Genomic DNA, 26,754 nt, shown 5'->3' on the forward strand with positions numbered 1-26,754 from the left:
TTGTCATTTTCATTATTATTATTTTGGTGTGTATGGGGGGAGTGGATAGAAGCAATGTAAACAGGGATGGCAGTCAAAATATATAACACTTGGTTAGTTTTGCTCTTTGTTCTGAAGTTCCTAGGGATTAGAGTCCTTTTGAGAACAAAAATTGTGTTTGGGAAGCTGGATTTGGTTCTCCAGTATTTTTCATCTGGAGAACTTGGTATTATGACTTTTGTGGACGTTTGACTTTTAATACATTTAGGGCAAATATTTCATTTTTTTCCATAAGTATAAAAAATGGTTTATCACTCCCAGGAGTTGAAAGTGAAAGTTGCTCAGTCGTGTCCAACTCTTTGCGACCTCATGGACTCATGAGTCCATGGGATTCTCCAGGCAAGAATACTGTAGTGGGTTGCCATGCCATCCTCCAGGGGATCTTCCCAACCCAGGGATCGAACCCAGGTCTTCCACAAAGCAGGCAAATTCTTTTACCATCTGAGCCACCAGGGAGAGGGAAATTTTTGAGACTGAGTTGTTGGAGGAGGATTTATTGTCTTCTCCCTCAATCCATGTTTCATTTTACCTACAACCACTAGCTGGAAACAAATGAAATTTCAATGTGACCATTTTTTGACCCACAGAAATGGCAATTTAATATGGTCCAACCTAATATTGGCTGAGCATCAGTGGTGACTCCAGATACTGCTCTGGAAATGGAAAGAGATGAATGAGTTTAACCCCTTCAGTTCTGGCTGATTGCTGTTGTCATGAGTGACAGAATGTGTGGTTTCAAAGATCTGGGTCCAAGTTCTGGCTCTATCAAATACTAATATGACTTTCTCTGGCCTTTTTTCCCTCCTTTTTTAGGGATGTTTAGTGTGAGCTTAAACCGCTTAACTACAGAATCTCCTAATTCATGAAAGGAACTCATCATATTCTGGGCTTCTCTTCCTTTCCTCCATCTGACCAGAGTGGTACAATCTTTTAGGCTTAACAATCAATTGGTCATAAGGTTTATAATAACCTGTGAAAAATCAGTTGCCATTTTGGATTCAAATACATGGAGAACTAGATGCATTTTAAAACTTCAAGAGATTATCTTTGGACCTTAATCTAGAAAGAAAAATAAATGCACAGATGGACAAAAGAATTGGTCTAATTATTAAAATTCTGTGGCTTTCAATGCCAGTTTATTAAGTTACATCTATTAAATACTTTAACGTACAACATTTCATTCACAGTGATTGAATACATACAGTAGTGCCAGAAGACATGGGATTAGTTAAGAACATATCCTACAGCATACAATATGCAGTTTACCTTGGGTTTGTGATGTTTTAACATAAAACATAAAATCAGTAAAAGCACATGGGGCTTATCATTAAAACCAGATAAACATTTGTTTAATCTTTTCACCCCTGAAACAAAAGGGGGGAGATTACGTATTTCATGACTTTACAAATAAAGTCATCTGATGAAGTTCAGCTTCTTTAGTTACTCAGCATTGTTTGTCTCCTTCCACCTGAACACGACACGAGCGTGGGACTCGCCCTTCATATTCTTTGTTGTCTCGACTCTCTAGCATCTAGGGAAGTGCTGTCATATGACAGATGCTCAAGAAAGTAAGTGAGTCGTGGATGACATGGAAAGATGACTAGTCTGGGTGTCAGGAGATATGCCTTCTAGCCTCACACTGCTACTTGTTACTGCCTGGCATTGGGCCATTCACATCACCTTTCTGAGTCTGGGTTCCTTCATCCTTAAAATGATATAACTTGGAGCAAATAAACTGTACAGTTCTCTAAAATTCCATGACATGCTCTGTTGGTCACGATCTCAGAGTCCCTTGTGTTGGACAGTCTCTGAGAAAGTAGGAAATGGCAACCACTTCTAGGCTAGAAGCCCTGAACCCTTGACAAGGCCTTCCAGGTTCTTAATAATCAAATAGAACAGTAATCAATTTAAGGAAAGGAAAGGAAAGTGAAGTCTCTCAGTCGTGTCAGACTCTTTGTGACCCCATGGACTGTGTAGCCTACCAGGCTCCTCTGTCCATGGGATTTTCCAGGCAATATTACTGGAGTGGATTGCCATTTCCTTCTCCAGTGGATCTTCCCGACTCAGGGATGGAACCCAGGTCTCCCGCATTGTAGACAGACGTGTTACCGTCTGAGCCACCAGGGAAGTCCATTTAAAAATGGACTTAAAAAATCAATTTAAAAATGGCCACAAAGATTTGGAAAAGACCTCAAAAATCCTTTGACTCAATTCTTATTCTCACCTCAATGAAAGTATGGTTTCTACAAAAACCTTAAGATGAGTCCTTTACTTGAATATCTTCTGGGACTAAATATTCACTATCTGGGAACATTCTCTTCAGGGATAGAAAGTTCATTTGGATATCAAGGCAGAAATGGTGACCCTGTAACTTCAACTTCTTAGCCTTAGTTCTTTCTTCTAGGGAAATAAGAAAAATCTCTTCCCCTTTCTACATCACCCCGTTGATACTTGATATTTCTCACGTCTTCCTCTAATTTCTCCTCCAGTTATTAAGAGGAGTACTATTTAATAAGAGCAGAGGGTAATTGGTGAGCCTAGGATTATGATTCAGGAAGCTAGTATCCCAGCTCCAGATCTGCCATTAGCTCATTGTGTGGTCCTGAAAAAGTTCTGAATGGGCTGGTATGGTACTTTTTTCTTAAAATGGGATGATGGAAGGAGAGATGGCAGGCGGCAAATGTGTATCAGAGCTTGGAAAGTTGTAAATATGGTTGTCAGAGTGGGGCAGGGCATAGATGTGACTGTTCTGACCCTCATTCTCTCACTGTTGGAGCAAAAGCATTCAGGGGTTAATAGTTCACTGAATTCTTCCCGGGCCCAGCTGCCAGCAGGATGCAATTGCTCTTAATATCCAGGATAGTGGTGCATCCTTTAAAAAATTTCTTCTAAAAATGGCAGAATCCTTCCGGGCTCTGGGTCCTGGGAGAGCAAGAAATCTTGAGGAAAGTGACTTCTGCATGTGTTTGGCAAGGTGCAGCGTATAAACAGTCCTGACCTAAAGAATTAATCCCCAATGTCACAATCATGAAAATACGACTGGGAAAGGACTTGGGAAAATACCTTGCAAGAGAAACTTGGCAACAGACATGCCTTGTGCAGTGAGCTAGTTGAACTTTTACAATCCAGAGGGGTTACTGACAATCAGGGGGGTGGCATTTCCTCTGGGGTTGTGTAGCTTTGATTGAAATGGAGCCCAGGGCTCTGGCATGCCCTGTTATTGAACTGAACCAGACGCTTTTCAGGATGTGAAAGTGCACCTTTTCATGTCCTACTGTACCTTAGCCAAACAATTTAGGAAGTGTAGTAGCTTAAGCAATTTTGTTGGGCCAAATAGACCAAACCACGTCAAAATGCTAGTGACCTCATGCATTTTGATCATGGTTCCTGTACTGGCTGAGAAACACAGGCTTTTCAAAACATCTGAGTTATCCCCAAAGTTACAATAGTATCATTGGTGTTGATGGATTATCTTCTCTAGTCCAGGAGATAATAAAAACCTTTTTCTATATGTGGCTTAGCTAGTGGATTTTACCACAGAAAGTATCTTTGTTTTCTCCCCTTTTATTTATAGAGAACTGTCCTTGAATAGCTGTTTAAAAAACCACTTAGGGTAAGCACAAGTCATTTTGTTAATGATTATCCTTCATCAAATGGCACCCATTTTCATAATGAGAAAATACCCACATGCCTAAAGCTAGCAAATTAATTAGTTAATACAACCAAAATAAATTAAAAGATCTACAGACAGTGGGGGCGCTAAGCAGTTAGAATGAACACATCAGAAGAGAAAATAATTTTTCTTTGTATCCCCAGGGCAAGTAGGTACTCAGTAAATGTTTGTGGAATTGATTTGAGTTCAGCCTTCTCATAGACTTAGAACCAGTAAAACATTTTCTCCCTAAATTAACTATTTTCCAAAGCATGTGAGCATGTTCCTTTTCCCCTTCTAAATCTTTGAATGCACTCTATTTACTCCTTAAAAAGCATTCCCTCACTTCATTTTCACAACTAGTGTACTAATTTTTGTCATGGAAATAATGCCAAGGAAACAGAAGTTCTGACTTGAGTCCCACTAGCAATGTTTGGCCTACTTAAGCAATAAAAGGAATATCAAAGAGGATTTAACAAATTCAGCATTAACAGAGAAGTTAACATTTCATTTCAGCAATGAAAACTTGAGCAAAATACAATCTTCAGTAATCAAGAGCAAAACAAATATGTGGTGGGGATTTTTCCAAAGCCTCAAGTCTTTTAGGAGAGTAGGAAATTCCTATTTTTTGGATAAACTTCCAAATTCACCAGATTCCCTATGGAACAGAGGGAAGATTTGAAGGCCCTTGCTAAGGGGTTCTTTTCAGAGGAGGGCAAAGTGAGCAGGCCACTCTGGGCACCTCTGTGAAAATCCTTTTCCACATCCCAAGATGCTTGGTGCTCACATGCAGATGCAGACAGAGCATTTTATTTCCTTAACAGGGTTAGTTCTGACCTAGAGCCAGGCTGGAGTCATTGATAAAAACATTCCTGAATTGCAAATAACTATTCTTCTAGGAGTTGGTGGAGGGAACATTCTCTTATCAAGCTGGTTTTGTAGTTACTGAGAAACCTTTCCTTTCTGCTTTAAGTAAAGGGTAATTCCTCTGACTGAGATGCCCTTTCCCCAGGCCCTCTGCTGCCCGCCCACCTCCTTTCAGGATGCAAGCTTTACTTCCCTTGTAAAGACACTTTTGAACCAGGTGGAAGGGACCACGCCCTGCTCTTTGCTCGTGCTGAGCCCTTTGCTGACTGTTGGTAGAAACTGAGGGCTTCAGAGCCTTAACCTCCCAACTAAGAAATTAATTTTTATTTACTTATAGCTCAACAAGTGTTGGTCAAGTACTGCTCCACTAGTCATTGTGTTCAGGAACCCCATCACACACGTCTCTGCCTCTGCGGTAACGAGTAAGAGTGAGGTGAAGTGAAAGCTGCTCAGTCATGTCCGACTCTTTGTGACCCTGTGGAATAGTCCATGGAATTCTCCAGGCCAGAACACCAGAGTGGGTAGCCGTTCCCTTCTCCAAGGGACCTTACCAACCAGGCATTGAACCCAGATCTCCTGCATTGCAGGCGGATTCTTCATCAGCTTAGCCACCAGGGAAGCCCAGGAAAGAGTGATGTCGTTGCCAGGCTTGCTTTCAGACCCATCTGTGAGGTCTCCCACAATAGGGGATATCTATAACAAAGGCCAAGGTGCTGGAGACCACTCCCCAAGTCACACTGACACACTCGCGGGCTTCACAGAATGCTCAAAGCTAACATGTTTCATCCCTATGAGCGCATTTGATCCTGGGAAACAAATTGATGGATTCCTCCTTTACAGACAAATCAACAGAGGCTAAGAGAACAAGAATGTCCCTCCAACCTTTGACATATGGTTGCAGGAAAATCATACAGATTTGAGGATCATAGAGGATATGAACTCATAGAAGCACAGGAGAGTGTTCTGCCTCTTCTTCAGGAAAGACGCCTTGGCTGGGCTGATGAGCCAATTCCACATTTAAATCCCTTTGAATATTTTCAAAGTACCCATATAACACTCTGCACATAAAGTGAGTCAAACCTCAAAGCAGATCTCAGTTAACATCTCCAGATTTGGTGATTGGCATTTTCCCTCCAGGGAATAAGTCCATCATCTCTTGGGATCAATCAACTTTGTTATATGGTTGGTCTGTTTTCTAGAACTCTTGTCTTCAAGTTTCTTGAGTGGCCTAATCAGCTGGTTGTCTAACATAGTGAGGAGAGCTCCAGAAATCTTCTGTTTAACAGTATCCAGTGATACTTGTTAGGAGTTGGAATTAGACCTTGAAATACGTTGAGCGGCATTTGACCAGGAGCCAGGTATTCATATACATTTGGGTAGAGTCTGTCTCATTCTTCATAGTGTGTTTTGGTTTAGCACACACACAAAAGGTGCTCAAGAACACTGTGCTGAGCAGGTGCTGTTGTGTTTTCAATATGCATGTGGAACTCACAGTTGCTTGTTTTGATGCATGTGTACATAAGAAATAGAAAGGTAGTTTTTCTCATTGGGCATAGATGGCATGAAAATTAATTCCTTTTCTTGAAGAACATTTATAAGAAATATCAGTTCTTTTTTCTTTTTTTTTTCCGGTAAGGCATTAAAGTATGTGTTTGGGGGAACTGATGCAGGATTTTGCGTCTGAAGTGTTTGGACTATTTCTGGGGCTTTGAATTTTGTTTTTAAGTTTCCTAAACTGAAGCAAATGCTGCATAATAAAATTGAACAGTACCTAGGCCCTCTTCTTGACAAATGCATAGGAGCCAGGCATGGAAATGTTCCATTCATTTGGTGATCAGTGTTTTAATGTTTAGAAACTCACCACTCTTCCAAGCAGTTCTGATAATAGGTCTGCTCTCTTCTGCCTTTTTCTGATTAGTATTCTCATCAGTCAGGTACATAAAGTATGAACTTTTGGCCCCTAAATTTCTTAACTGCTGTCTCTATCCTCCGACAAAGCCTCCTGGTTATAATTACAAGTGAGGAAAATTAGGACCTAAGAAGCAGAGGACCTCCATACAATGACATCTGTCTTACCACTAAAGCAAGAAGGCTCCGAAGAAGGTTTTATCTTCTTTTGTGTAATCTACCAAAGAGATATCGCTGACATTCACCATCAGCTTGTCCCCTTCATTCAAGGAGAACATGGCCCCTAGGTAGATGGGTTGGAACCAGTTGCTGCCTATTTCGCACACTGACTTGGTCCCCATTAGGAGCTGGGTTGGTTCGGGGTAGCTGTCTGTTACCTTGGTGATGACCACGATGATGGAGTCTGGCTTGTTTGGCCGCCTCCCTTGGCTGATTTCACCACACTCGGATGTGGTCCCTCGGAATGTCACCTGGGAGTAAACAAAGTAGTCTCCCGACTCTGGGATCACCAGGAATTTGTTGGTGTAATTCATCCGGTTCTTGGTGAAGGCTAAGCCGAGTTCATGTTCCCAGTGTAGAGCTGGGAACTGATTTTTCAAGGGCTGCATGGGAGTCTGTCTCACAACTGCAAAGACAAGAGGATGGTTTCATTGCTTGTGTCAGAACCTAAGGAATTTGCTTAGAAAAATCTTACATTATTTTCAAAGAGTAAAGAGATTGGATAAAACCAACGCTAACAGTCTCCTTGAAGGAATGAGTAGAGGATGTGTGAATGGACATAGACTTCTGTTCAGAGAGTAGCATCTTAGGCAGGGGACCTCAAGCAAATCACTTGGCCTCTCTGGACTTGAATTTTCCTGTTTGATAAATTTGAATTTTTTCTGAGCCCTCTGATCTTAGAAACCAAAGAAGGTTAAAAAAAATCTCCTACTCTCCTTGCTCCAGGCACCTGAAATTCTGTCCACCCTCAACCTGATCCTAAACCTGAGCCAGCCTCCTGAAAATATGCTGGCCTCAGGATAAAGCATTCACTGAGCTGATCAAGCCAAACTTCCATCCCACTTCCCCATACATGGTTCTTTTTAGCTGTATGTACTCCCTTCTATAAAAGCAAAACCCTTCAGCCTATCTCTTGAGAAACTTGCAGACTTGATGGTCTGAGATCCTTCTGTTTGCAAGCCTCTTCCCTTTCCTACCTCTCCACTTTGCAATAATCCTTTTGCATAAAGTATTAAAGAGGATTTGTTTTTTGCTGTACTTTTCCTTAAAAAACAACAAAAAAAGAACAACATTAAAAAAAAAACAAACGTAAAAAGAAAAGGAGATAATACCAGTGGAAAGGATTAAGAGATGATGTATGTTAGGAACGTCCTCTAAACTACATTCACTTTTACTAGCCTTTTGGTTTCGGAAATGCTGTGCTACTGAGAGAGATGTCAGAGAGAGTCATGTTCCCTATCACTTCCTTCCAATGCCTATTCCAAAGCCACATGAAACACAGGCAGTAATTAATAAAAAATTAGCATGCAGAATGCCAGAGATCCAGAAGATTTTGCAGTGCTTCTCCCACATCAAAAGGGACAAAATGTAAGCCAAAATACCACAGACTTGAGGAGTGAAAGGAGACGGGGACTCTGGACCACCCAGGCCCTGTTCTAATCCTGACTCTATAACATGGAGGCTCTTCTGTCTGAAACTCAGTCTCCTGTCTGTGAACTGGAGACAAAGGTCTTGTTCTAAAGAGCAGATGAATGAGACGTGGACATTTTCATCATGATGGCTGGATACAGTGTTACTTCTATATATATTTATTCTCTTTCCCCAAATAAGCTAACATCTTTCATTTTGACATTAAAAAATAAACCTTTTTCATGTTATATATACTTTATATGTTTTTATGTTTGCATTATTTAAAATGGTGGCTCAGACAGTAAAGTATCTGCCTGCAATTCAGAAGACCTGGGTTTGATCCCTGGGTCGGGAGGATGCCCTGGAGAAGGGACTGGCTACCCACTACAGCTTTCTTGCCTGGAGAATCCTATGGACAGAAGAGCCTGGCGGGCTACAGTCCATGGGCTTGTAAAGAGTTGAACACAACTGAGCAACTAACATTTTCATTTTCACATACATTATATAGAATATATGAATGAATGCTTTTTATGAGCTTTTGTCTATAGCAGAAAAAAATTGAATCAAACCATTGATTCAAACCATTGATTTTGAATAAGATAACCTGCAATAAAACTGGTACTTTTCAGAAAAAAGAAAAACACATTTTAATTTCCTACAACTGCTTTTGAAATTCATAGCAATAACCATTATGTACTGTTGGCCACAGTTTGGGGATAGGTTATATTTAAAGAAGTGTTCAGCAAACTTCTCACCTGGTAAGTGACCAAAACCTGGTTCCCGGATTTTCTGAAGTGTCTTTCCCTTTGCTGACTACGTTGTGACTTCTTCTGTGATTATGACACACGTTTAGAATGTGTGTGGTCTTTCCTGATCCCTGCACTGAGTGGCCCCTGGACAGCTCTGTTGTTTCTCTGCAAAATCTGTAAAAACCATTTTTACCAGTGACCTCTGATAGCCTCTACTCCCTCTTTGTGGGTGATGCAGTAGATTTAAAAAAGTCATCTCCTGGAACATCCCTGGCAGTCCAGTGGTTAAGACACCACGTTTCCACTTCAGGGGACACGGGTTCCATTCCTGGTCAGTGAATTAAGATCCCGTGTGCCGAGTGCAGTCAAAAATTAGAAAAAAACAAAAACAAAAAACAAACCCCAAAACTTAATTTCAGATGATTAGAAGCAAAAGCATGTATTTTCTAGACAAAGTCAGTTCTGTTAAATTGGTATGCAGTTAGCTAGGTCAACACAGCAGCAAGCAGGACTTTGAGTAGCAAGTATGTTGTAGTGGAAATAGTTGGAGTCAGTCTCAAATCTCAACTGTTCCTCATCCTGTGACTTGGGAAAGTGAACTTAGTTGTCTGAGCCTCAGTTTCCCCATCTTATTGGGCTGATACACAGGTTGAAAGAGATTGTGAATGTAAAATGTCTACCATAGTGTTTAGTGTTTCAAAGTGTTACTCACTTAGCTGTGTCTGACTCTCTGAGACCCCATGGACTGTTGCTTGCCCGGCTCCTCTGTTCATGGAATTCTCCATGCAAGAATATTAAGAGTGGGTTGCCATTCACTTCTCCAGGGAATCTTCATGACCCAGGGATCGAACCCAGGTCTCCTGCATTGCAGGCAGCTTTGTTACCACCTGAGCCACCAGGGAAAACAGTGGTGCTTGAGACATATTAAAAGCTCAGTAAACCTGGGATAGATTCCTGTCCCAATTTCCATTCCCCCCATTCAATAGGAAAAGGAGTGGCATCTCCATACTTGGTGTCTAGGATTTTCCTGCCAAGCCTGTTCATTATCTCCCATTTTCATAGGTAAGTGGTGAGTGATAGCAACTGACATCTCCCTGGCCCTCATCCTCACTTAGGACTCACCACAGTTCCCACTTGGTCAAACATTAAGGCAAATATGGGCCACAGGGATATCCCTTTGTGAGTTGCAGACTTTGTTATAGGTCAGAAGAATATGCTTCTTTTAACGCTCTAGTATTTCAGTGGGTTTTTAACACATCCTTCTGCACTGTCTTGCTCTTGTCTCTGGAGTCTTAGAAGTATGTGTGACTCCAGACACAAGGTGTCAGGAATGTCAACACTAAACTTGGGAATCTGACTAATTGGTGATGCTAAGAGATTGCTCTTAATCTTTTACATCAATGAAAATTCTTTAGAAATACCTAGCTGAGTGTAAATGTCCAATAAATTCATCTTGAATAGAGCACAGATGGACTCAGTAAATTGGCAACTCAGGTGAACATTCATCTTTGACTAGATTTGTAATTATGTGACTCTCTGCATCTGAGAAAAGTCATTTCTGAATGAGCAAGTGTGAGAATGAAGGGAGAAATGATAGAGAAGGAGGAGAGCTGATAGAATCTGAAAGAAAATGCCCAAGAAACAAAGGGGCTTTGGACCCTTCAAGGGAAGAAGAAATCTGAAAACCCTTGACTGAGAGGAGTCTTTTTACCAAGGGGTGTGGTTTCCATTTTAAAGCTACACACTTGAGTTTTGGCAAGCACTGAAAGAAGCCTCAGGTCCATGGCCCTTAGCCTCTTCAAAAACACACTCAGAAGAATTACCTGTCAGGTGTGCCCTTGGCTTCTCCCTGTCAGTTCCAGGAGGTGCGTCTGTAAGGAAAGGAGAAAAATGCTTGTATGAATGGGAGGGTGACTGGAGTGAAGATGGCGTTTGGGGAGTTGCATGGTGCCTGCAACCGGAGAGAAGCATTCCTCTCCTCCAGCTTGCTTCAGGGTTTTTGGTTTTTTTCCCCCCAGGGGCAGGGCAGCCTCAGAAGAAATAATCTTGAACACAAGTGAACCTTGACCCCATGACTTTCGCCAAGTCATTCAACCTGAAACTCTGTTTTCTCATACCTAAGGTGGGCACATCAGTTCCTGCCATGGGTGATGAGTGCTCAAAGTGACTCCGGCACGTGGTTGGGTTCAGCAAGGCTCATCTTGCCTTCCCTTTGCTTCTGTCTGTTCTGTGGGAGCTGATTGGCCTTCTTCGTTGTCCCTTTAGCTGTATCCTCTGAGCCATCTGAATGTGCTAACAGAACTAGCTGGGCACTGCTCTGTGGCTATGTGACCGTGGCAAATCCCCTTCCCTCTCTGACCTCTGTTTCCCTGTCAGTTCTCAGAGATGATGATATTGGATAACTGTGTTCTAACTGTAGTAATAAAGATGTTATTGATGATAAAAAGAAGAATTATTGCATACATTTGGTGTGCTAGGTATTGCAAAAATACCTTTCCAGAAGTTAATCCACACTAACCTTGGGAGGTTGGTACCATTATCACCATTTTTATAGGTGAGTAAACTGAGACCGAGGAAGGTGAAATTATTTGTTTAAAGACTGTCAACTCCACAGGCCATACACTTGGCCATGGCACCATTCTGCCTTCCTAGTGACTGAGGAGGAGCCTCACTTTGCCTCTCAGTCTACATCTGAACTTCCCACATATCAGAACTGCAAGAAACGTTCTTGCACCCCACAAGAAATGGTATAAAATATGAACACACTTACAAGCTCGCTGATGCGAAGGTCCAATCTCCTGCTCTTTTGGAGTCTGTTGGGAAAGAAAGACATGGTTCAGGTCATCTGTGGTCCTTTTGACCCACTGCTTATATCATGAGCACAGTTAAGATGCTGCTGCTACGCAGCCTTGGTCCTCAGAGAGAAGGGAGATGGGCGTGAGAATATGGGTTGACGGCAGTCTCGCACCCAAGCTCTCTCCTTTCCTCTTCCAGCTCCCCAGTGACCTTTCTCTCTCCTAGGCTTGTCTCTGAAGCTCAGCTTTAACATTTTGTCCTCAGAGCTTTTCCTGCTCCATTCTAGGGCACTCTGACATCTTATCGTTGCTTCTGTTATTTGAACAAATAGCCACACTTGCTTTATTTTCTTTTCTTCAGCACAATTTAAAAATTGGAACTGTTGCAAAAAATGAGACTGAAAAAGAAATGACTGTACTTTCTCATCATCACCCTCCACAATTCTGCCTTATTGCTTTGTACTATATGAAGACTTTTTCATTCTTGCAACCCTAGTTTGTGAGCCATTTCAGATACCAAAGGGTAGTTAAAGAATAACTGCTTTGGGGGGTAGACAGACTGGATTTGAGTCCTGTTTCCACCATTTATTAACAGTATAATCTTGAGCAAGATACTTCCACTCCAAGCTTTGGCATTTTCATTTGAAAAATGGGAATAATAACATCCCCAGCAACAGATAACTCCTGGGTCAGAGATGAAGAAAATGTATGAGTCAGTGTGGAGAAGGCCTAGGAAATGAAGAACCACCACTCATAAGACTTGCATACGAACTCAGGAGCAAAACTAAGTTCTTAGTTTAGGAATAAGATCACTGTCTTACATTATCCAATGTTGTCTTCTCTGCTGTAATTTGACTCAACTCTGAGTCTTCTGATTTGGTTCTTGTAACTACATAGTCCACGTGACCACTGATCATAGTGTCACCATGAACACTTGGTTAATTTTACATTTTAAAATTCATGTGTGTATGTGTGTGTGTGTGCTTGTGAACGAGAAACTGTGTGAGTAAGAGAGAAGGCAGTTTTATCAGTGGGAGAGGGTGTAAGTCAATGTGTTTTTGCATCTGTGTGTCTACACATGTTGTATGTATGGATTCTCTGCATGTGCATATGTGGTCTTATGGATGTAACTGGGTTGTTGGTGGGTCTAGGTCTGAGCAGTTCTGTGATAACAGTGATCTTGTTAGAGCCCAGACCACCAGGCTTGTGTTACTCCCAAGACACGTTACCCAACTTCTACTAGAAGCCGCCCGCCCAAATTGTCTAGTGGCTTTCTCGCTTTCCCAGCACCCTTTTCTCCACTTGCGAGTTCTGTGGATAGCGCCACTACTGCTTCTCTTCAGTTACCAAGCCTGACGTTTGCTTGCTGCTTTCTTCTTCCACAAAGCCAAGTAGTATTTTTATTTTGAAAATTTTGTCATTCATGCCTCCACTCCAGGTTTCAGCACACTGCTCTCCTGGATCCTTCCCACAGCCTCCTAACAGGTCTTCCTCCACCTGGTTCCTCCTTTTCTTTAACTCATCTCTTAAGCTGCCTTCAAAGGGCTTTCTCTAAAGCATCACTTTGAGACACAACTCTGTTCCTAAACCTTTGGTGCCCCCTATAACCTTTCAGACACAGTGCTAAATGCTTATGTTGGAATTAAAGTCCCAGCTGCCATCCCAGCCTTGTTATCCACTATTTATCCCTTTCCACGTCTTCTTTGGCTTCCGTGGTGGCTCAGCAGTAAAGAATCCGCCAGCAGTGCAGGAGACACATGAGACAAAGGTTTGATCCCTGGGTCAGGAAGATCCCCTGGAGGAGGGCATGGAAACCCACTCCACTATTCTTGCCTGGAGAATCTCATGGACAGAGGAGCCTGGTGGGCTACAGTCCCCGGGGTCACAAAGAGTTGGACACAACTGAAGCGACTGAGCAAGAGAAGCAGCAAGTTCTCTCTACTCCAGTCATTAGAGGCAACTAAGTGAATGATTCAAGAGACCTGAAAAAGGCAGTAAATGTAGCCTTATTTATTCCCTGAGTAGCGGCACTGTGCTGTGCTAAGCCCTTCATATGCGTTACCTCCTTCATCCTGGCAGTGAGTCTCTGCAGTGGATGCTCTTTATATCCTCATATTGAAAACTAGGCCTAGGGACACTAAGAAACTTGCCCAGTGTCTTATACCTGGTAAGTGGAGGAGCAGGGCTTTAGCCCAGGCCAACTGACTCCAGAATCCTAAGTCCTCAGCCATTATTCCTTCTAATCCCGGGCAAGTTCCTCATGTGCTGAGGTGGATGGATAAGTGCTAGAGGTTCCATGCACTGTGGCAGTTGGGGAAACACAGAGTCCAGAAAACAGGAACTTGGCCCAGAAGTAGGGGAATCAGGGGGGATTACCCTTGCACTGAGTCGTACAGGTATTAGCCATGTAATAAAGATAATGACCATTTTAGACAAGGCCAGAAGCTTGTGCAAGAGTCAAGAGGCTCAACAGAGCACAGGAGCAGTTGGGAAACTGGGATTTCCGCTGCCAAATGAACACATTATATGCTTTTAGCATAGCGCCATAAGCAGTCATCTTTGAACACTTAAGCCCAATCAACATGATGACTTATCCAGCATGGATAACTTGGATGAGCTTGGTAGGTAGCGAAGCAGCCTAGAAATGAGCTCACTCTGCAGCCTGTTTCCTTACTTGTTATTGACACAGCTGATAAAGGACTTGCTCCTTTGGCAAGGTAGAAAACTGAAGGTGAATTTTCAGAGAGAACTGGGTAGCCTGGGTGCATCCCCTGGTGTAGGAAATGGTACCTTCCCCGGTTGGCCTTCTACTTCATTTAGTTCTTCGCTGAGAGATCTTTGTGAACATCCTGCTTATTTTTGTCTAAGCAGACTTTCAGCTAAGAGTCTGGAGCATTTCTCGTGGCTCAGAGTTCGATTGTCTTTAGCAAGAATTTGGGAATGAACACATTTCCCTGTTTGCTCTGCTGGATGTCTGTAACTTGGGCACACATTTTATTTTCATATATGGGTGGATGTGTGTGGGTTTGAAGTGGCCCACCCAGTATGCTACGAAACATCTGGAGGCTGTGACAGTGCCTGCCAGTTGGCAGGTTTGAAGAACAAAGCATTCCAAGAGTCTCCAAGAAGAAGGTCAGCTGGGACTCTCTTTCCAAGAACAGCATCTAAAGCCTTCCATTGCGATTTCTCTCTCTTTCTTTAAAAAATGATTTATCTATTTTTATTTTTGGTTGTACTGAGTCTTCGTTGCTGCACGCAGGCTTTCTCTAGTTGTGGAAGGCGGGGGCTTCTCTGTGTCGTGCTGCGTGGGCTTCTCATTGTGGTGGCCTCTCTTGCTGAGGAGCACAGGCTCTAGGGCACGCAGGCTCAGTCGTTGCAACGCATGGGCTCTAGAGCGCATGCTCAGTGGTTGTGGCCCGTGAACCCAGTTGCTCCATGACATGTGGAGTCTTCCTGCATCAGGGATTGAACTCATGTCCCTGGCATTGGCAGGAGGATTCTTAGGCACAGTAACACCAGGAAAGTCCACTTTTTCTCTTAATAATCACTCTATCAAGGAAGGAAGATGACTGTGATGAGAAGCAAGAATGAATAAACAGGAGATTTGAGAGGATGAAACAGAAAGTTTTCAAGGCAAGGTTTACGCATGTGTCCTGGCTCAATGCCTGTTGCTCTCAAGGTGGTTGCTTAGAAAAAATGTCAGTAAGTGGCTTACTGTCTTCCAACCCTGACACCTCTTTATCACTTTTGGTTATTCTGGGGTACCAAGGAGATGATGGCTCCTGAGAAATGCTGGTTACTGCAACATTAGCTCACAAATCTGAATAGATACGGAATCCAAGAGCACCCCTGAGAAATATACGTTATCTATTTCCCATTAAATGCCTTCTCAAATCACTGGCTGAGAATAAGGATCCAACTTTTATTCCCCCCTAAGAGCATTTATCACTCCCTCAAGTGTTGTTGCTTATTTGTGGGCTTATTGCTTTTCTCTCTCTAGCAAGACTTGGTCTGGCTTGCTCACCCCCACATTCCTAGCACCTCAAGACAGTGCCTTGCTCCCCCACTGGATTGTCCAATTGATGCTCAGGCACCAGAATGACAGACAGAAGAGAGAGCAGAAGATGGAGTAAGATTCAGTTTCAGTGACTTTAGCCAGAATTTTACAACTTAGAAATCCAAAACTTTGCACGTATTCTAAATACATGCAAAGTTTTGAGATTTTGTTTAAAAAAAAAAAAATGATTAGGCAGAAGTGGATAGACATAATCGTTTAGTACAGAGGCCTTAAAGGTTGTTTTCATCAGGCTCTGCTTGGAGCATAGTCACAGCTCTAGAAATATTTGTTGAAAGCTGCCCAGGATCAGAATCAGAAAATGCAAATGTGTCTGCACACCAGCATATATGTTGATGGGAGAGTAGGACGCTTGCTACTTTGGTATTTATTAGCCCAAGCAAAGCAAACTCATGCTTTTTCCCCTTTAGTTCTTATGAAGTTAGTTAATAAAGGTAGAAGTGAAAGTGTTAGTTGCTCAGTCACTTGCGATTCTCTGGGAACCCGTGGACCATAGCCCATCAGGCTCCTCTGTCTATGGAATTTTCCAGGAAAGAATACTAGAGTCAGTTGCCATTTTTTCCTCCAGGGGATCTTCCCAACCCAGGGATTGATCCTGGGTCTCCTGCATTGCACGAAGATTCTTTACCATTTGAGTCAGCAGGGAAGATATTTCTTTTAGATCAGGGAATTTTCACTTGCATTTGATTTTTTTTTCCCCCTTATTGCTTTTTTTTTTTTTTTTTTTTTGAGGGGATGGTGCAAATAGATTCTACAGCGTGTGTGTGCTCAGTCATGGTCCACTCTTTGCGATTCCGTGGACCGTAGCCTGCCAGGCTCCTCTGTCCATGGGGTTTTCCAGCCAAGAATACTGGAGTGGATTGCCATGCCCCTCCTCCAGGGGATCTTCCCAACCCACAGATTGAACCAGCGTCTCTTGTCTTACCTGCATTGGCAGGCAGACTGTTTACCACTGCGCCACCTGGGAAACCGACTGGTAAAGAACCTGCCTGCCGAAGCAGGTGAGACATGAGAGACCCGGGTTCAACCCCTGGGTCGGGAAGATCCCCTGGAGACTGGTAAAGAACCTGCCTGCCGAAGCAGGTAAGACATGAGAGTCCCGGGTTCAGTCCCTGGGTTGGGAAGATCCCCTGGAGAAGGAAATGGCAACCCACTCCAGTATTCTTGCCTGGAAAACCCCATGGACAGAGGAACCTGGCAGGCTGCAGTTCATAGGTTGGCACAAAGTCGGACATGACTGAAGTGACTTAGCAGCAGCAGCAACTCAAACTAACCATGACCTATTACTTCAGACATTTTGGAAATTCTGTAATACGTCCAACAAGGAAAAAGGAAGGATGGAGGGAAGGAGGAGACTGCAATCTAGTTGAGGGCTCCTTGGTGCCAGGTACTATTAGTGCTTTTGTGCTTGCCTCATCTAGTACTCCAGTTGCCCTCAGGAGAGGTTGTCACCTGTTTATCGTCTTTATAAGTCAAAGGCAAAGAGAGGGAGGGATCTGAACCTTTAGACCAAGTACAGACTGGTACATGTCAGGAGCCCTATAAACATTAGCTGACTACATGGTGGATGAGCCTGAAGTGATATGGTCTTTGAGATTCTCTTATTGGCATTTCTCCAGAAAAATCCCTTGAGCATGTTTTAACTAATGACCCACTTATCCTTTTTCCCATAGTCTGTACTATGGGAAATACCATAAATACCACATAAATAAATAAATACCACATAAATACCACAGTTGCAAAGGCATAAATGCTTTATGACCCATAACATTCTCCCAGCACTTCGAGGAGAAATACACAGGTGCTTGTTGCCTTGCCTTTTCCTTTTGCAATTTCCTGTTGGTACTTGCACAAGGATATACCCAACCAGGAAATGTTTGATGCCAAGGCCATTTCATTTCATCCTCCTCCAAGGTGTGCTGGATGGAGCTTTACATGGAACACTCCAAGTGGTGCAAGGCAAAGAATGTGGTGTTTGCAGCCCAACAAAAGGTGGAAATCTCAGCTGTATTATTTCCTAGTGGTTACAGTGGTAAAGAGTCCACCTGCAGTGCAGGAGTTGAAGGAGACGCAGGTTCAGTCACTGAATCAGGAAGATCCCATGGAGGAGGAACTGGCAACCCATCCCAGTATTCTTGCCTGGAGAATCCCATAGACAGAGGAGCCTGATGGGCTACAGTCCATAGGGTTGCAGAGAGTTGGACATGACTAAGCACATAAACATGATAACCTCAATGAGACAGTCTCATCAGTAAAAGCAAACTGATTCTTTCCTCCCAAGACTGTTGTGATGGCTAAGAAAGACCATGTGCATAGAGTAGGAAGCCGATTCATTTTCCTTCTTTGTTTGGGCTCAGTCAATCCTTATGGTATGTGTTGTTGGTTCTGAAGGAGGAAACAGAACAGGCTCTATCTTGAAAGCAGGACTCCATCTTGGGCTGGACTAATGGACCTTGAGCTATATGCCCAGTATCTATGGAAACGACACACCAACTGGAAAACCAGGCCCTCGGCAAGGAAGAGCCCCAGGGCTCTCCATCGCCTAAAAGAATACCCTAATTATCTGTGCAACTGAATAGAATCATACATTCTATTATGCTTATTGGGATATGACCACAAGCCTATTGATAATTGTCCACTGTTAACTATCTGGAGAAGGCAACAGCAACCCACTCCAGTACTCAGGCTTAAGGCATATGAATCATGGGTTAACTTTGATTGTATCTTTCTTTTTCCTTTGTTCAGACTAGTTTCAGGGAATTTGGGGAGGTGGGTTTGGGCATGTACACTTAGGCTATATAAGGTTTTCACAAAAACTGGCCGGGGTCCTTGGCTAAGAGGAGACTGCCTTGGGCCTGCCGGTGTAATAAACTGCACTCTATTGTCTGCATTGTCCTTCTGAGTGAGTTTGTTTCCCAGCACGTGTGGCTACAACAGTTCCACATACCTTCCCTTCATCCCCACCGCTGCAGTGGTAAACAGAAGCCACCCTTGGGTCTCTTTATGATGAGTGGCACATTTGGATCCTTTTGACCCTCTGGATGGCTCTCTCCTCCCAACAGGAGGCCTCCTTAGTCCACAGTTTGCTTCTAGACTCCTGCCCTTGCTGAGTCTACAGGAGTTGAAGGATTGGGATATAGCCTCACCCATTCAAAGCCCATACTTGTTGCTGCTTTCAGCTGCAGGGCCTTGTTAAGGACACCAGGCTGGGGGATGACCTCTGAGAGGCACGGTGCTGCTGCCGCTGGGCTGCCTCTGCTCTGTTAGAAGAGGACGCTGGCCTTGAGTGATGTGTGTTTATTTTAAAGAGGGAATGGATGGATCATGGAGTCAGTAGCCAGGAGCTCCAGCGGAAGTGTGCAATTCATATACCTGCTCAGTTGCCCTCCCTTCCTTTCATTTCTGCAGTGCACCCTCACCTCCTCTGGATTCTCTGCACTTTGCCTCTGGTTTGACCTTGGGAGTGGGCTGGGCTTCTCCTCCAGTTGTGCCCAGACTCCTTGAGGCTACAGCAGAGGCAGCCACTGAGTGCTCAGGGTTCTGCAATTTACAAAAAGCACTTCTCTCAACTGTGTTTCCTCTAGACAAGCAAAGGGGCTTAATCCTTACATCCAACAGAGGGAACAGCTTCAGTGAAATAAAGCACTTAAAGGTGGCCTCAGCAGAGAAATGATGTCTGTGGAGCATCTATCATATGGCAATAGCTTTCTGGACATCGTGCAGAATTCTCAATGCAATGCCATGAAGAAAATGTGTTACTCTCTCTGTTTTATAGATGGGGAGTTTAAGGCTTAGGGAGGTCAGGTACCTTGTGCATTCTTCCATTCTCCTGTCCATCCAGGAAACACTTATGAGTGCCTTCTGTGTGCTAGGGACTGCCTGGTGTCTCCGGAGGAGAAAGGGAAGTCGCATTTTTGAGCACTTATTATGTGAAAGGCATTTTCTAGGGTAACATTTTTAAATCCTCTCTGACTACCCCCAGAAAGTGAATAATTTGTTGGCTTTATACTCAAAGGCAGACTAGCCTCACGGTTAAGAGGAACGAACATGCACAGGGGTTCTGATCCCAATATCGCTCTGTGTATGGTTTAGACTTTCTAAGCCTCAGATTCATCTTCTCTAAAACAGAGATAATAGCAGTACTTTCTTCATTGTGTGATTTCAAGGATTAACTGAGATGATGCACTAAGCATCAACAGTAAGCATTCACTGCACGTGTGACATGCCGGCTCCCACATTAAGAACTTTATAGGCGTGACCTCATGTGCTTGTCTCAAAACTCTGAATATGAAAAAGCTTAGAATGGAGTCTGGTATATAATAAATTATAATGTGCTTAGTCGCTCAGTCATGTCCAACTCTTTGTGACCCAAGGTACCCACCAGGTACCTCTGTCCATGGGGATTCTCCAGACAAGAATACTGGAGTGGATTGCCATGCCCTCCTCCATGGGATCTTCCCAGCCCAGGGATTGAACCCAGGTCTCCCACATTGCAGGCGGGTTCTTTGCCATTGAGTCTCCAGGGAAGCCCACAGATTATAATAAGGTCACAGTTGTGGCCTGGAAGGGCCATGGCTCTCCCTGTAGTGTGTACCATGTTGAAGCCTGAGCTGGCATCACTGTTGGGTCCCGCTGATCTGGAGCAAAACCAGGATGTCTCAGGGGCCATGTGTAGGAGAAAGAGGGGTGCAGGGAATAAGAACCAGGAGCCTTGCAGGGATTTTCAGGAAAGGCTGGAACTGAGATTGGAGGGGACGGAGGAGAGGTGAGGAGAGTACATGCAGATGATTCTAGAGGTAGGACCTGGAGGAAAGGACTGAAACTGACGGTGGTGCAGCCCTGGGAAGCCATGCCTCCCGTGGCATTCCTGACTATTCATCACACAGCACTGAGTGCCTGACCTGTGGATCTGTGCTGGGTTCGGGCTGAGCCAGTGCGGTGCATTCAGCTATGCCTGGAATGCAGACTCTGTGCTGGAGGGAAGATGAAGGCCTAGACTCCAGGTACCTGTGGGCCTGAGTCAGAAATGTAGACCACCACTAAAGGCCAAAAGAATGCCTGAGCCATGTTCAAGAGCAGCTGGGAAAAGATGCACTGGAGTGTGGGTGAAGGGGGCAAGACCAGGGTGGAGAAGGAGGTATGAAGACAGCTCACAAATATCAGAGACCAAGAAAAACCTTCCAGTGCCAGAACCTGCTCTCTGGACTGCTGATGGCAGATTCCAGGAAGGCTGCGGAAATCGTCCTCTTGTGACGTAGTTTCCATGAGCAGGGAAGTTCCCGGAGCCTAGCTCCTACGACTGCTAATACTCCACACCCTGCCAGATACTTTAAGTGTTTTATTTCTAATTATCCCTATTTCATACATTAAAAAGCTGAGGCCCAGGAAGATTAGGTAACATGGCTAAGAAGTGGCTAAGCCAGAATTCAAATTGGGTTTGAATTTTTGACTCACGGTTTTTCCACAATGCAAATCTATGTAGCATGCTTCAAGAGTCTCAAATGCTTCACTGTGTCTATTTTTCTTTTTTTTTTTTTCTGTATAGGTAACAAATATATTTTGTCCAAAATGTTATGGGTTCAAGAATATCTCCCTATTTCCTTTGTTACCCAGCCTCCCCAGTTTCCCTACTTGGATACTAACAGAGTTATCAGTCTATTTAATCGTCTTCCTTGAGATAGTCTATGCATTTATAGACACATCCATATATATTAATATACATTGTTTTTTCAGAAAATGAAGTATTTCGCATTCTATATGCTGTTATGTACTTTGGTTTTTTTCACCTAACATACATCTTCCAGAAAGTCCCACCCGTTCATACGAGATGCTTCATTTTTAGTTTCCCATTGCATGAAAGGACCATGATATATTTAATTGATGCTATATTTATGATCGCTTCATCTAAAGGCAACTAGCCCAACCTTCTCAAATCTAATTTTTATTTCTTCTCTGCAACTTACTGGATAATATGTCACATTGAATCTTTCCTAACACATTTCCTGAAGGAAGAGTCCCGTTTAAAGTATTTTCTTTTTTTAACAGTGCTGGTGACCGTTTTTGTTGCTGCTAAGAAAAACCTGGAAGACTACACACAAGTCGCTGTTGCTTTTCCAAAGTCTAGCCTAGGGACCCAGCAAGAAAGGAACTGGTCCTGTTTTCTGGTAGCGTGGGGCCAAGCAAACACAGACGTAGGATCTAGCTCTAGGCCTGCCCCTGACCTGCTCTGTGACCCTGGACTTTTCCTTCGCTCCTCTGATTCTTGGCTTCCTGAACTGTAAAACGAGGACATTCTACTAGATCAAAGGTCAGCAAACACTTCCTGGGAAGGGCCATGTAGTAAATATTAACTCCGTGGACCACAGGGCCTGTCACAAATACTTTACTGTTTGTATGAAAATGTCCAGTGTGTAATGTGTCCAGTGTGAACATGTTCACTGTGTAAGCGAATGGGTGTGGCTGTGTTTCCACCACACACACTGGCTGAGATTTGGCCCATGGATCATAGCTGTTGACCCTTGAACTAAGGGCATTGCCATCTTTTAATTTCTATAAATCTCTGAAGAGCCCTGCTACTAAGGGAAAGGAAGGGACAGACACCCAGCAGTGCCTAGATTGCCAAGTACTTTCGAGGGGCTTTACGAAGTTTCCTTAGCATCCTCAGGGCTCTTCTGTGGGGTGGGTATGATGGGAAAACGGAAACTTGGGGAGCTTCTGCGTGTTGCTCACTCTCTTCCTTTCAAGCCCCTTTGAGCCTCCTCTTCTCAAGCCTCAGCTCTCTTCTGAGGTAGATTAGAAAAGATCCTCAGGGATGCTGGCCTCCTACGGTTGTTCCGTGGGTGGAATGAGGAGGTCTCTCAGTGCAACCCTCACAGGGGGAAGAGGCCAGGTGAGGACCTGGCACGCAAGAGCACTGGAGCCCTGCGGGGACCTCGGGGAGCCAGAGGAGCTGAGGAGCCAGAGGCAGGGAAGAAGGGTGAGGGGTGAAAGATGAAGCCACCGTGGTGGGGCCAGTACACAGTGCAGTGAAGAGGTTCCCAAGAATCACTGCGGCTCCCATGGGGAGAGTCAGGATCAGGCCCCTCTTTACAGGATCTCTCATTTTGCAGAGTTCTATTCCCTATGCTCCACAACTCCCCAGTACACGAGGGTGATCCCCTCTCTCATCCATGCAAAGGGGCAAATGTGCTTTTGTTGGCTGAAAGCTTGATTGTGGATGGGGCGGTGGAGGAGGGGAGGTAACAAAGAAACCAAGGCACCCTGGATTTGTCAACTCTGAGGCTTCGCTCCAACCCCCTACTCTGCGACCTTGGGTGCTCCGCTGAGCTCTCACTCCAAGTTCCCCGTCTGCCAAATGCCTCTGTTCCCCCTCTCACTGCCTCTCTAGGTAGGGATGAACGTCCAGTGGGATCACATTTGTGAGCTCACGCTACATGTGTGAGATGGGAGCTCATAGCATATCTTCAATATTGTCTTTAACGTGTTATCATCAGCTTATCCTCTGCTGCTCAGCCAGCTCTTCAGGCCTATGAATATATTTGAAGGTCTGGGTGACCCTCCTCTCTTAATTTTTCTTGTGTTAGCATTGATTTGCCTGGGCCTGAAAAATCATTCCGTAAACAAGCTCAGATCCTGTGGATTTCACTGCAGGCTGTCGGCAGATGGTGGTTGTGGGGCTGGGTGGGGGTGGTGAAGAGGAGGAGGAGGCGAGGACGGGGACACAGAGGGGAAGCCCATGGAAGGGAGGATGGGGAAGGTGGCGATTTGCCCCTAGGTGCCTCTGGGCAGTCCCCACAGGCAGATCACAGCGGGGCTTTGTATCTGCAGGGCTTGTGGAATGTTTCAGGCTCTGAGGGAGACAGATCTGGGTTTGAGATGTGGATCTAGGTCTTACTAACTGTGGCATCTACGTCATAAGGACAAGTGCAAATGAAAAATAAGAAGCTTTGTTCAAAATAAGAGAAATTTCTTTCCCTTCCTCTTTCCTTGAACATTTATGTTAGAAAACTCATAAGTGGTTTCTCTCTGCTTTGGAATGTATAGAAACTCTTTCAAAGACCACATGGGTCTCTTCTTGCCACCCTCTCCCTGGACCTGGGAGCATCTCTCTGAAATGTGAACATCAGGAAAGATAATACCCCCACCTCCCAGTTACAGTGCAAAGGTAGGTACCTAATTCAGGTGGGCACCTTGCTCCGAGTTGCAAGACTACCTTCTATCATAGAGAAATTAGAAGTTGGCTTGCTCTCTGGAGAAAGCCAATCAGCTACCACAGCTGTCACTCCAATTACAGGAAGTTTGGATGGACCCCGTGTGACAGCCGGTGCCGGCAAGTCCTCTGAACGCGTTCCTGCGGCTCTCCCCACATTTCCAGCATGTAAACGGCACCTGCACGTGCTTTATTAGTGCTGTCAGAGCACAGATACTAGAATCCTTTTTGTTAGAAAGAGGAACAGGCAAACACACACACACACAGAAGCCTCATACTTACGCACACAACCGGAAGCTCCTGAGCTGGGCTTCAAAGTCGGGCGGCTAAGAACCCTGACATTTCATTGTGATGTCTACCCAAGCTGTACTGGTAAATTGATTTTCCTTCTTGAATCCCACTGTCTTCCATCCCCTCTGAGCTAGTTATTGTCTGCTAGCCTCTCTGGGTCCACTCTCTGTCCTGTGCCTGGCGAGTCTTCCCTCCTGGCAGGCTGCCTCCCTGGCTCTTTTGAATCCAGCTTCCAGCTGAGTTCTGCCCAATGGGGTGAGAGGCTGGGACCAGACACTGGTCAGAGTTTCCCTTGCCCGCTTTCTGTTGCCTCTCTGCTGCCCCTCCAGGCAGGCCCTCTCCTACAAGTTAGGTCTCCTTGGGTTCTTTTAAAGCGCCTCCCTCTGTTTGCCTCTTCGGGTCAAGAGGCGGTGACCAACTCTATACCGTTGGTAGCACCAGGATGCTGCCAGCCCTGTGGTTCCCATTAATCCATCTGCATTTTAGCAAACTGACCTTTCTTTGAACCTCTTTTAAATTCTTTAAACATTCTTATTTAAGTCTCTTCTTTAAATAGGGCTGGTGTTTCTTTCCAGGACTCCAATTCCTGCATGCTCCCCAGCCTTAACCTCATTTCCCTTTCTCTTTCTTCTGACCAAGAACTTGTATAACCTGACCAAACCACAGCTCCAAAAGTCCCCGCATGTTCACTCTCCAGGGAGATTGATTTAGCAATGACAGAATGGAATATTAACTTCTGCATCTCTTGAGTGCCTACAACAGGGCAGGCACGTGGTTCCTTCACTCACAGGGCTTCCTGTCTAGTGCCAGCTTGTGCCTGGACTCTCTTCCCGACTGGATACATCACTGCCCCCTGAGGGACCACAGCATCCAACCCAATGGACTTTTAGATCAACACCCCCTGGGCAGAGACAGGGTTTTCCATCAGAACCAAGGAGAGCTCAGGTTGGAAAGCACTCAGTGCCTCATTCAAGAGCACCCGACTCTTTCTGGCTAAAGAGGGACAGAGTCCAGAATGTTGACTGGACTCTACTGTTTGACTTTGTAGGAACCAGCCCCACAGTGGTCTAGGGTCACAGCCCAGACCCGCATGCCCTCCTGTTCTCCTGTAATTATGAGCAGCAATTCTGGTTGTCTGCCTGTTTCTACATTTCCTGAATGGTGGTGGCACGTGGCCATGGATGCTGGTGTCCGAATCTTAGCCGGTGTCAGTCTCAGGGTCCTAATCTCTGCTGACCCTGATGGGTGGTGAGAGTTACACACTCACCACGACTGGTTCAGCATGTCTCTGCTTTCAAGTACCAGCAGTGCTTAGAGAACAGGTTTCCAGTTAAACTAACTGAAGAACCTGTTTTCCCCTCTGAAATGTAATACTTTGGACTGAAGTTAAATAACTTATCACAGATTATGCAGGAGAGTTTTTTTAAAAAGGGTATTGCTTGAATGACACATTCTTCAGGCTTTGAGGTTTTTGGAGTTCCTAGTCTGGAACTGTTTTCCCCCATCACCTGTCAGCACTCTCCAACCATTGCATCACTGTTTTCCTAGACCCAATATTCTTTGACTAAGCTCCCTGACACCCCACCCCGACCAAGACCGGAGAGATAAATAATCAGGTAGGAGGTTCTCTTTTGAGCTTTGATAAAGAATATTTCCAAACCCAAGAAAGGGGGTTGATTAAATAAATTATAACACATACATATACAGCAATACAATACAACCATCTATGTCATCATGCTGCTGTGAATTTAGTAACAATAAAATCACAATATATTAGGAGACTCAAAATAAACCTATCTTATTGAAAAGTACCCCAAAATGTTAATTATAGTCACCTTCATGCATTATGGGTAATGATAATTATCTTTTTCCCTTTATCTGTATTTTCTTTTTTCGACAACTATGTATTAGTTTTGCACTTCCTCCCCCCATAATTTAGCTTTTTTTTAAAGAAAAGGAATACCCCCAAATTATCAGTACATTATAAGTATCTAAATATGTGGCTTGAAGTTCTTTCCAAAATAAACATCCAAAGGCACAATTCATACCCTGGCAATGTTAAGAGTAAAAACCAGTTTGGACTTCTCCACCCCTCACATTCTACCTCTCCTCTGCATGTGGAAGCAAGCACTGTGATGGATCCCGGAGCTCTGTCCAGAGCTGCAGTAGTGGCCAGGTGGCCTCTGGAGGTCTGCGGACCCCCAGGTCACTGAGAAGTCTCACTTACCCGGAGCTCACAGGCCTCTCCTTGGGCCCGGAGCTGGCCGACGAGCAGGTAGGTGGTGAGTGCGGCCAGGATGGGGATCGACAGCAGGCAGCAGGTCAGAGGCCAGTGTGCACTGCTCCTCCTGGACGCCAGCCCAGCCCTGGCCTTGGGCCTGCAGCCGCCATCCTCCGGCAGCATTTCCACGCTGGCCGTTTCCCTGAAGCCCAGTGTCAGGCTCTCTGCCATACTCCTGCTGCTCCTAGAGTTGCCTCCAACTCCTTCTGGGCCGAGAGACCCCCCATTAAATAGAAGCCCAGCTCTCGCAGTGGATGAA

At 44.5% G+C, this 26,754-nt stretch overlaps 1 protein-coding gene across 1 annotated transcript; it reads right to left on the reverse strand.

Annotated features, from left to right (window-relative positions):
• Window positions 1-5,112: 5,112 nt before the first annotated feature.
• On the reverse strand, window positions 5,113-26,754 carry TNFSF15 (TNF superfamily member 15). The gene is made up of 4 exons (XM_027550619.1): window positions 26,442-26,754; window positions 11,615-11,657; window positions 10,668-10,715; window positions 5,113-7,091 (listed from the first exon to the last, which is right to left on the reverse strand). The coding sequence occupies exons 1-4, from the start codon at window positions 26,664-26,666 to the stop codon at window positions 6,637-6,639; spliced, it is 771 nt and encodes a 256-aa protein (XP_027406420.1). The 5' UTR covers window positions 26,667-26,754; the 3' UTR covers window positions 5,113-6,636.

This window comes from Bos indicus x Bos taurus, chromosome 8, assembly GCF_003369695.1.
Source record: "Bos indicus x Bos taurus breed Angus x Brahman F1 hybrid chromosome 8, Bos_hybrid_MaternalHap_v2.0, whole genome shotgun sequence".
NCBI classification, from domain to species: Eukaryota; Metazoa; Chordata; class Mammalia; order Artiodactyla; family Bovidae; genus Bos; species Bos indicus x Bos taurus.